Source organism: Lolium rigidum, chromosome 6, assembly GCF_022539505.1.
Source record: "Lolium rigidum isolate FL_2022 chromosome 6, APGP_CSIRO_Lrig_0.1, whole genome shotgun sequence".
Classification (NCBI taxonomy): domain Eukaryota; kingdom Viridiplantae; phylum Streptophyta; class Magnoliopsida; order Poales; family Poaceae; genus Lolium; species Lolium rigidum.
The window spans coordinates 335,508,367-335,519,798 of NC_061513.1; the positions used below are offsets into that span (position 1 = coordinate 335,508,367).

The window sequence follows — 11,432 nt, forward strand, 5'->3', positions numbered from 1 at the left end:
AGGGCCCGGCGCATGGAGGATGGGCCCGCTGGGCGTTCCCAACGATTCTCATCCTCCTCGCCATAGCCTTCGGGTGGGGGCTGTGCCAGGGCTACGACCTCGTGTTCGTGCTCAGCACCTTCTACCTCGCGGTTTGGTGCTTCTGCCTACGGATGCTCCAGCTCGACCGGCGAGACCATGGCGGCGACCCGGCGGCAGCGGCGCGCGAGCGGCAGCGGTTCAGGCTCGCCGCGTGGGCAATCTCGCTTCATTGGAGCAGCATGGCCGCGATACTAGTCGTGAAGGCGGCGTCGGTCCTGGCCCTCAAGATCTTCCTGTGGGTGTTCGCCGGCCTCGCCATGGTCCTAGCGTTGTACTTGATGGTTGCCGTCCGCCGCAGTGATTCCCGTACGGACGACGACGGACGCTGGCCGGAGAAGGATCTCGACGAGCTGTCCCCGTAGCATAGGGTCTGAAGTATACGTGGAACTGTGGTATGGATGTAGCCATGGTTCCGTTCTTTTCTGTTTTTGTTTTTGTAAAGTTTGTTTGGAACTTAATTGAACTTAACTGGCGGGAGAAGGATCTCGACGACCTGTCCCCTGAGCAGAGGGTTTCAACCATTCAGCTATACGAGCAATGGAAGTAAACCGTCGTTCCTTTTTCTTGTTTTGTATAGTTCGTTTTGGAACTTAATTTTGGTAAAATGTTTTGCTGTCGTTGTCACCAAAATCGATGACCAAAGTATGTACCAAACCACTGTTGTCCTATTTGTATCATGTAATTTGAATGAAATTTACGATACTTAATTTTACGATCTTTGCCAGTATTGTTTCTCTTCCATTTTCTTTTGTCTTTGCACGGGCCAGCCAACACGGTGAGACAGCACCAGAGACAAAACCCTAAATTCGAGATGGAAAACACAATGGAAAAATGTGGCCAATTCAATAATTTTGCCTTGTATATTCAGGCACTTCATCGGAACGTGGGTTTTTGTAGGGATTGTGCATCAATTATAAATGATACTCCCTAGTCTAATTTTTTTTTACAGATTTATCTAAATTCAGATGTATCTGCATACTTTTCGGAAGGGACGGAGTACATGTACTCTCTATACCTTTCTAATTGTTGGATTGCATCATGATTCGTGCTATCTGAGTTGCAACACACTAACACACGAGGTTGTAACTGAGATTTTAATATTTGCAACATGGATTGCAACCAAAAAAAGATAACCTAGACAGTTAAATTGCTTTGTGATTCGTCTTATTCATGAGCTGTAAATAAAATTCGATGACATCACCTGAATTGACTAATTCTGAGTCTAATAATGTGCCCACTTAGAAGGTACTACCTTCTTTCTATCTAAAGTTTCTATTATTTTTTAAAAATCAACCCATTGAAATTTGATCGAATTGTTTTATAAAAATATTTACACTCAAAATACAAAATCAATATTGTTTGACATATCATGAAATATCTGGATTATGTGAATGGAAGGAGTATAAACTAGAATCCAATTAGACCATAAGAGTATATCTCCGCCGGATCCCGCTCATCCGGCCGCCGGCTCCCGCCGTACTCCGGAGGTTCACGACGCCTCGCTCCTGCTCCTGTCCATCCGGCGTCCCTGTGAAGGTCTACCCAATCCCGCCGGCCCTGCACGTCCAGATCGCGAGGCGGAGGCAACGTATCCGTCCCATCGCCCGCATTTCGATCGGATCGAAGAACTGGAGTTCCGTGGCGCGTGATGGGGCCTGCGCGTGATGGGGCGGCTCGGTCGGATCCTGCGCGTGCCGCCGGCGCATCGGCTCCTCCCTCGCCGGCGCGGCCAACCGTTGGATCCAGATTCTGCTGCTTAGCGGAGGACGAGGATTCTGATGAGAAGACGAGGGAGACGGCGGAGGAGGCGGCGTGGTCGGTGCTTGGGTTTGAACCAGCAGTGCAGCAGATCGGGCGGTTGCCGGAATTGTCCCTAGAGGAGGTGAGAGAAGACTTCGGACAAAGATCGGATTCCCGACGTCTGAGTCCAGGGAATGGTCAAGGTCTGCGTCGCCGGAGGTACGTTTTTCGTCGTGCAGGTTGTCGGAGCGGGCAAGGTCTGCGTCGCCGCCGCCGAGGGAGAAGGTCAAGAGGTCCGTGATGAGGGCGGCGTCCTCGTCGCCGGTAGGCCTACGGCTTTCCCGGATGCCGCGGATGAAGCCCTGGAGAGGTCCGCTTCCGCGTCGTCGAGTCACGCCGGCGCCTGTCTTTGGGGACTTCCTCGCTGCAGCCACGGCACGTCGGCCGGCAGTGATCGCGCCGGTGGATCCTTCGTTGGGGTCTGCTACCTCCGTGGTGCTTGGGGCGTCTCCGACGCTGAGTCGCGTGGTGGTGGAGGCGACGCCGGCAGCTTCGCCTTCGGTGACGGCCGAGGAGCCGGCGGTGCGGCCGTTGATCGCGGCGGGTCTCGAGCCGCGATTCAAACCGGCGGATGCGGCACTGGAGGCCTCCTCTAGTGGGCCGCAAAGTCGCCGGGCCTGGTTCGGTCGGGCCGTGATGGCTGTGCAGAAGGCGCCTCGCTGCGTCCCTATCGACAACAGCATTCGATCACGGGAGATCGACCAGGTCCCGTATCGTTCCGCAGTCATCTTCACCGCCGCCGCTCACCCTTGCGTGGTGGTGGAGGCGACGTCGGCAGCTTCGCCTTCGGTGGCGGCCGAGGAGCCGGCGGTGCGGCCGTTGATCGCGGCGGGTCTCGAGCCGCGATTCAAACCGGCGGATGCGGCACTGGAGGTCTCATCTAGTGGGCCGCAAAGTCGATGGGTCTGGTTCGGTCGGGCCGTGATGGCTGTGCAGAAGGCGCCTCGCTGCGTCCCTATCGTCAACATGCAGCAGTCGGCCGCGGTGACCCCAGCGTCGCTGCAGCTGACCACGGGCCTGCTGGCATTGGGGCCGATGCACCGGCCGGCTGAGGGGCAGGCTGATGGGACGAAGGGCGCTTCTTCTTCGACACCCTCTTCCCCCGCGAAGGGGGACTCGCCTGGGGCTGCTGTGATACAGGGGGCTACATCACCTTCTACCCCTGTATTGACGACCTCTTCTCCCTCACCGGCTTGGTCTCCACCGCCCTCGACTTCTCCATCGCCGGTATCCACCCTGCAGCAGCCGCCACCCACGGTCCCTCCTCCCGTTGTTCATCCGATGGTGAGGCGGAGTGGGAGGTACGCTCTTGCGGTGGATGGGGCGGGGCCGACGGATGAGGACGCCATGCAGAGAGCCATGCGGCGTAAGGCTGAGAAGAACCTCGACACGGCTGGTAATAAGCAACCATCCAAGTCGTTTAATTCGTTTTCAGATACTCGTATTTCTTCAAATTTGAGTAGCATAGGAGTTAATATGGGTAGCAGGTCTGATGAGATTTCAGTTTTGGCCAATGTGTTGAGACAGACGGAGCTTGACCGTCTAACGGTTGTTCCGAATGTTTCCACTGGGCATGAAACAACAGTAGTAGACGATGAGGAAGAGGATGACATCCTAGATGGTCAGCTTCTCTCGGCTATTATTGGTAATATTTCAGAAGTCGATTTAGAACACGTGGAGCTTAGTTCTGATCTACAAGCTTCTGAACGTGGTTCTCGATCGTCGGCTGGAAAGAAATCTCGTAGATATAGGAAGAATACTAAATCTAAAATAGTTTCTCGATGAATGGCATGTTTCGGAATAGCAGAGGTCTTGGTGACTTGGCTAAACATTCCCACATTGCTGATGGTTGTAGAGATTATGATTTAGATTTCATTGCTATATCGGAGACGGGTAGGCGAAATTTCACACAAAGTTTTCTCGACCGACTGTCAGGCGGGATTAACTTTCAGTGGTTTTCTCGCCCGCCTCGTGGTAGGTCCGGTGCCATTTTACTTGGCGTCCGTATAGACACCATGACTGTCTTAGCTAGTTTTGATGGAGAGTATCACATTAAGCTCGACATTCAGAATAAAGCAGACGGTTTCACGTGGAGTCTGGTTGCTGTGTATGGTGCCGCCCAGGATGCTTTTAAGGCTGACTTTTTACGTGAGTTGGTAAATCTTACAAAAGATAATCCTTATCCGATTTTAATCGGAGGCGATTTTAATTTGTTAAGATTTCCTCACGAGAAAAGTAAAGGCCGTTTCGATGGACATTGGCCTTTCTTGTTCAATGCTGTCATTGATAGCCTTGATTTAAGAGAGGTGTTTATGTCCGGTCGACAGTTTACTTGGGCCAACAGCTTACCTGAACCCACATACGAGAAACTAGATCGCGTGTTGATGGATACCGAATGGGAAAATAAATACCCTATGGTGTCAGTCCGTGCACTAGAACGTATTGAAAAACTGTCTGACCATGCTCCCATCCTCCTAACTACTGGGAATCCCCGTCCTGTTTGTAAACGGCCGTTCAAATTTGAACTTGGCTGGCTACATCGAGAGGGATTTCATGATATGGTTAAGAAGGTTTGGGAGAGACCGGTCGGGGGCAGCACTCCAATTTTGAGATGGAATAATAAGATGCGGACAATGCGCAAACATCTCTCTGGTTGGGCTACCCATACGGCCGGTATCCTTAAAAAAGAGAAGGCTCGCTTATCAAATGTAATTGATGAGCTTGAGGCTGTTGCGGAGGTTAGACCGTTGTCTACGCAGGAGATTGAACTTAAAAATCAATCAAATGCGCAGATGGCGAGTCTTCTTCGCGAGGAGGAACTCAAATGGTATCAACGTTCCAAAGCTCAATTCATATTGGAAGGAGATTCAAATACGCGATATTTCCATGGCTTAGCCAATGGGAGACATCGGAAAAAACGTATTCATTCTCTTATTCAAGATGAAGGGTTGATTGAAGGCCATGAGCAACTCAAATCTTACATTACTAATTATTATAAAGGTCTGTTTGGTCCTCCAGAAGAAAGCACCTTCTCTCTTAATGAGGACTTAACGGACGATATACCCCAAGTATCTATGGAAGAAAATGGTCTACTAACCGCACCTTATACCGAGGAAGAGGTTCAGAAGGCAATTTTCCAAATGGAATGCAACAAAGCACCGGGTCCTGATGGTTTTCCAGCGGAGTTTTATCAAACTTTCTGGGATACGATTAAATCGGACCTTCTAGATTTGTTCAGTGACCTACATATTGGACAACTAGAATTATTTCGTCTAAATTTTGGTGAAGTAATCTTGTTACCGAAAGTTAATGAGGCAGAAAGGATTCAACAATATAGACCTATTTGCCTCTTAAATGTAAGTTTCAAGATTTTCACGAAAGTGGCCACCATTAGACTTAATACGGTTGCGGATCATGTTGTCCAGCCATCACAGACAGCCTTTATGCAAGGAAGGAACATCCTTGATGGAGTGGCGGTCTTGCATGAGACGGTACATGAGATGCATTCTAAGAAATTACATGGGGTTATTCTAAAACTAGATTTTGAAAAGGCGTATGATAAAGTTAAGTGGTCTTTCCTACAGCAGACACTCAGGATGAAAGGTTTTTCTCCGCAGTGGCGCGCTCTAATAAATGATTTTGTGTATGGAGGTAGTGTTGCAATCCGGGTTAATGATGACACCGGCCACTATTTCCAAACACGAAAAGGGTTACACCAAGGGGATCCGTTATCACCGATGTTGTTTAACATTGTAGCGGATATGCTGGCTATACTCATAGAGCGGGCCAAGGCTGATGGCCAGATTGAAGGAGTGATTCCACATCCGGTTGATGGTGGTCTATCTATACTTCAATATGCCGACGATACAATTCTGTTTATGGATCATGATCTTGAAAAAGCTCAAAATCTGAAATTAATTTTGGCGGCTTTTGAGCAGCTTGTCGGGATTGAAAATCAATTTCCATAAAAGCGAATTGTTCTGTTTCGGTGATGCCCAAAACGATACGGCTCTGTATACAGAGTTGTTTGGTTGTGGGCAAGGCCAATTTCCTATTCGTTATTTGGGTATTCCGATTCATTATCGGAGACTTACAATAGCGGAATGGAAATTAGTGGAAGAAAGATTACAAAAACGCCTTAGTAGTTGGAAAGGTAAATTGTTGTCCCTGGGAGGAAGATTGGTACTCATTAATTCGGTACTCACAAATATGGTACTGTATATGTTATCATTCTTCATCCTATCGAAAGGAATTCTGCATAAACTCGATTACTATCGATCCAGATTCTTTTGGCAAGGGGACAGCGAGAAAAAGAAATATCGACTGGTTAAGTGGAGTATAGTTTGTAGTCCCAAAGATCAAGGAGGGCTTGGAGTTCATGACCCGGAGGTCAAGAATTCAGCTCTTCTGGGTAAATGGCTGTTTAAGCTACTTACTGAGGATGGGACTTGGCAAACTATTCTTCGGAGAAAGTATATCGGTTCGAAAACATTATCCCAAGTGGTTTGGAAACCTGGGGATTCTCACTTCTGGGCTGGTCTTATGGCGACAAAAAATGTATTCTTTCGCCATGGTACTTTCTCAATCAGGAATGGAGCACAGATACGGTTCTGGGAAGATGCTTGGCTAGACAATGCACCCTTAAGTGAACAAGTATCCTGCTCTGTATAGGATTGCTCGTCGCCAAGGGGATACCATTGCTATTGTAATGGCTACCTCACCTCCGAATGTGACGTTCAGACGGGTTTTACTTGGACAAAGACTTGTGGCATGGAATACCCTAATTCAACGGCTCGGAGATATTCATTTATCACCTGAACCAGACGAATTTAGATGGAACCTTCATGTAGATGGTACCTTTTCCGTAAAATCTTTCTACAATGCGATCCTTCTTTCTGACTTACCAGTTGATAACAATAAGAAGATTTGGAAGATGAAGATACCATTAAAAATTAAAATTTTTGGATGGTATCTTCGTCGTGGGGTTATTCTCACCAAAGACAATCTTGTTAAGCGGAATTGGCATGGAAGTACACGGTGTGTTTTTTGTCATCAGGACGAAACAATCAAACACTTATTCTTCCGAGTGCCAGTTCGCGAGATCTATATGGTTCTGTCATCCAAGTAGCGTCTACCTTGTATCCTCCTACTAGTGTCGCCAATGTCTTTGGCAATTGGCTTCATGGTATAGATTCAACGTTTAAGTTGCTTCTTAGGGTGGGGGCGCTAGCGATTATCCGGGCGCTTTGGCTATGTAGAAATGACAAGATCTTTAATGACAAAAATTGTTCTTTGTTGCAGGTCATCTACAGATGTACAGGTATTCTCCGTTCATGGTTACCTCTACAGCGAGTGGAGAACCGACAGCTATGTACGGAGGTCTGTACACGGTTGGAGGCTACGACTAGGGATACTTTTTCCCTACATGGGTGGCAGCATAGTCTACGGATAGATGCCCCACCTACACTTTAGGCGTTATATGATTCATCGTTCCGATATGTATTTCGCCTAGTTTTTATTATTTATCCTTTTGGACTTGAGACAACAAAACGGCTGTGTGCATCCTGGTTATGCAGAGGCTGGATGTAATTGCTTATTAAAGTAATAAAGCATCCTTTATCGAAAAAAAATGCAGATTATGAAATCAACCTGACACATATTGTGACTACTACTTTATTCAGCAACAATGGGGCTTTCTTTTGTCACATATGACGTGTCCTAGCCGAGCCGGCTTGATTAGTTGTTTGACGCAGCAGCTGCAGTGGCAGCCATCCGCGCCTGCCTCATCTTGGCAAACTCAACCACCTTATCCACGTCCGGCAAGGCCGCCTTCGCAGCGTCGAGCTCGCTAAAGCGCGCCATCCACGCGGCAAGGAGTGGGGTCTTGTCGCCGCAAAAGAATTCCTCTCCGGTGATCACCTCCGTCGCCTTCAGCCACGAGAGCTGGCTCCCCAGCACCATGTCGACGAGCCCGACGCTGTCCCCGCCGAAGAACCCCTTCCCATCGGAGCACTTCGCCAGGGCCCCCTCCAGTGTGTCCAATGCCGCCAGCAGCGCCTTCTTCCCCTCGGATTTCTCCTCCTCCGTCTTCCCCCTGAACAAGATCGTGGCCCACGACGCCAAAAGCTGCGCACCCGCACATCATGGTGATCAGAAATGACGCTGTTTAGCACCTTGCGTCAAATATAGAGACAGAAGGTATACCTTGTCGTCGACGTACGCGGCCCAGAAGCGAGCTATGGCTCGTTTGTACGGATCGGCGGAGAGGATGGACGGGCCGGCGAACGCCTCGTCGACGTACTCCACGATGACGTTGGACTCGCAGACCGGCACGCCGTTGTGGATGAGCACCGGTATCTTCTTGTGCACCGGGTTGGAGCTAAGAAGAAGCTCGCTCTTGCTGGCGAGATCCTCCTCGGTGTACTCGTAGCTCAGGCCTTTGAGGGCGAGCGCGAGCTTCACCCTGATGGCGAACGGGCTTGCCCATGTGCCGAGCAGCTTCAGGTCGTCTCCGCCGGCCATGGTGCAAGGAGCAAGATCACGATGTGTTTGAGTACCGTGAAGGCTGAGATCGTTTCAGGTTATCTTCCGTTGGGTGGCTGTGAAATGAGGTTATCTTCCGTTGGGTGGCTGTGAAATGAATCTCCCGCCAGGAGGAACTATATATGTAGTACTCGTGGTTGGCGCATTGGAGGGAAAGCATCGTGCGTCATCCGTGATGCTGCTTTGAGAAAAGCGTCAGCCGTGATGGAGAAGAAGCCTACTGAATTAGGTGTGCACTAGGTTCGTTTTGACTTGGACTCCCGCTCTATCATAGTCTCAACATGACGATCTCCTTCACACTTTGTGTCGCAAACTGGATGTCCCGACCTGATTTAAATGTCACTGAATCCCTGTCCCGACCTGATGTAGTACTTCTTCAGGTTCCTTCTTGTTCCAGTTTTATGTTCCAGCTCCTTGGAATATTGCCAGCCATTTAGACCAGCTACCCAACCTTGGCTTGCACTATGTATTGCAAAAACTGCTACAATGAATAGAGAAAAATTAGCGTGGTAGTTATTGATGTTTTTTTTTACATACTTGATGAAACTTAAAATAGTTTGACTTAACACTGGTACAGAATAGCCCAATATATACTGATGCCACTAACATGGTGCCACTGCTAGTAGATTATGGCATTATGCACCGGCGGCGTTCGACTATTGCAGCATGCCACAAACTTAGTTTTCGAAATTATTTTTAAAAAAATAGGTCCTAGTTGATACAAAAAGATTGCATGCACAATAGCGATTCATAGCTTCGTACAAACATAATGCGTGCACAATAGTGATTCATAGCATTCATACAAATAAATCTAGTTTACAGTATCTTGTTTTGTTGATACATTCATTAGTTATGTGTCATCTATGTGTGAGAGACGATTGTGTCCTTTCTTCCCCACTTTTTTTTTGTTCTTGTTAAACCTCTCATGGATCTCTTTTCACCATATTCCGTCGGTTGAACTCCACCGATTTGAGCCTTCAATTTCTCACCTTATTCCTTTGTATACATGCGGCCTCTTCTTTTGCTCCATCTCTGCGATTGGATCTTCCAAGGTTCAAATAAGATCACATATGTAATCCTATCCATGAATAGACAAAATGGAAAAAATAAATACCTTGTTGGTAAATGGAAAATGTGAGGACATACCCACCCTGATGCACTCGGCGGGCAGCAGAGTTCGTGCGGCCGGTTGAAGGGTCTCGCCCTCGCACACCTCCATTTCCATGTTGACGCTATGAGCCGGCAGATGCGGCGGCACCGAGGAGATACGATCGGAGATCCGGCAGCGCCGAGGATATGCGGCAGCGGCAACGATATCGACGAGGTATGCGCAAGTGCGCCTCACGGGATCTATCTCCTTTTGGGAGAGATAAGGCACCTGCCAGTGGACCATTTTTTGATACCCCCCTCCCCGCATGTGGTACCCACAAAACATTGGTCTCGTTAGTCGCAGTGTGGAACGCCATCGTAAAGGACGTACTAGTGGTAGTTTTTAATATCACGCCACCACCAACTAAGTACTGGTGGCGTTGCACAGAGTGCCGCACCACTATTAATTTCCCAAAGGACGGGCTGCTGGGTCCCATATATTGTTGGCGATGTGCTACTAATTTGGTAACACTAAATGTAGGTACTTATGGTGGTTTTCCATTTTTTGCAATACAACTATTATTATAAGTGGTGTTACATGATTGTGGTGCTCCACTTAATATCCGTCCCCGCTAAGCATATCCTTACTTGTGTAGGACAAACTAAGAACTTCAATTGTTTTAGAATGAAGCGAGTAAGTAATAACAATTTGACAATTATCGAGAAACATGTCAAGATGAGATCTAATTTTAGGACTAAGCCAAGGTGAAAAGAGGACACTAACTGAATTAGCATTTCAAGAGCTAAAGTTTAGAAATTTTAAATATGAACATAATCTCGATGATGTCACACTGGTATCCAGCACATTGCATGACAAAGAGAAGATATGACTACAAAAGTCACGTGGCTACAAAGGCTATAGCCTATGATGGATGAATATGACAAGTGGAGGCCAAGCTACACGGTAGGCCTTTATTTTCAAAATTTTGAAAAACATAATTACAAGTTTCAAAAAAATGAAAAGAATGATGTATGCTATAAGAGTGCAACTTCTTAGCATGAAATTCTTTATATTCTAGGTTACACAAAAATGTTAAAATCTGACAATTTTTTTAGTTTTGAAATGTGCACTATTCACTATGCTTAGATTCACACATTTGTTATTTTGAATAGTCTAGCTACCCCCACGCACCCTTTGGTGCAACGGATCGAACCCCAAGATAAGAAGATGAGACCAGAGGGAGAGAAGCGCCACCACCGGAGAGAAACAAGCGGCACCGGCATCCCCACCAACCTCCACTCCCCTGCCACCGGAACCGGCCTAGCCGCCACCCGTTGTGCCCAGTAGGTGCTCCGGCGCCACGTTGCCACACCGCCCTATGCAAATTACCGCCTTAAACGGTCCATCCGAACTTTAAGCCCCCCCCCCCCCCCCACAACCACAACCACATTCACCCGTTCTCCTCCCGACGCCGAAGGAGGCACCCCTTCTTCACCACTAAATAGATTTAAAATAACTAAGTATAACTTGAGTTTTAACAAGCGCACCCTAATAGAAATGTAACTATAGACAAATAAAAATGTATAGCTTCCAATAGAAATTTAATTATAAACAAATATCTAATTACCACTCTGGGCATGACTTTTATGGTGACATTAATTTTTAGCACACAAATTAAAGATGATTAAAATGTTTCCCTCACACTAGATATTCTATTTACCATAAATACTTATAGTGACTAGGGAACTTTTTAAATCCTAATAGATTAATATACGACCTCCTCCCGGGCCCCACCGCCTACCTGCTCGCAGTGCTGTGCTTCTGCCTCTGGAAGCTCGAGGTCCTGCGGCGCGACCCCGGTGGCGACCCAGCGGCGGCGGCGCGAGAGTGGCGGAAGGTCGGGCTCGTCGCGTGGTCA

The 11,432-nt window shown here is 47.9% G+C and overlaps 1 protein-coding gene across 1 annotated transcript; it reads right to left on the reverse strand.

The window, feature by feature from the left end:
* Positions 1 to 7,474: 7,474 nt before the first annotated feature.
* LOC124666878 (probable glutathione S-transferase GSTU6) lies at positions 7,475 to 8,498 on the reverse strand. The gene is made up of 2 exons (XM_047204208.1): positions 8,086 to 8,498; positions 7,475 to 8,007 (listed from the first exon to the last, which is right to left on the reverse strand). The coding sequence occupies exons 1-2, from the start codon at positions 8,401 to 8,403 to the stop codon at positions 7,618 to 7,620; spliced, it is 708 nt and encodes a 235-aa protein (XP_047060164.1). The 5' UTR covers positions 8,404 to 8,498; the 3' UTR covers positions 7,475 to 7,617.
* Between the last annotated feature and the right edge of the window lie 2,934 nt (positions 8,499 to 11,432).

What these genes read in the sequence shown, in the direction of transcription:
- LOC124666878 (XM_047204208.1), bottom strand. Translation starts at nt 8,403, where the DNA reads ATGGCCGGCGGAGACGACCTGAAGCTGCTCGGCACATGGGCAAGCCCG. An exon ending in CCGCGTACGTCGACGACAAG is followed by an intron (nt 8,008 to 8,085) that starts GTATACCTTCTG and finishes GCGGGTGCGCAG; the next exon opens with CTTTTGGCGTCGTGGGCCAC.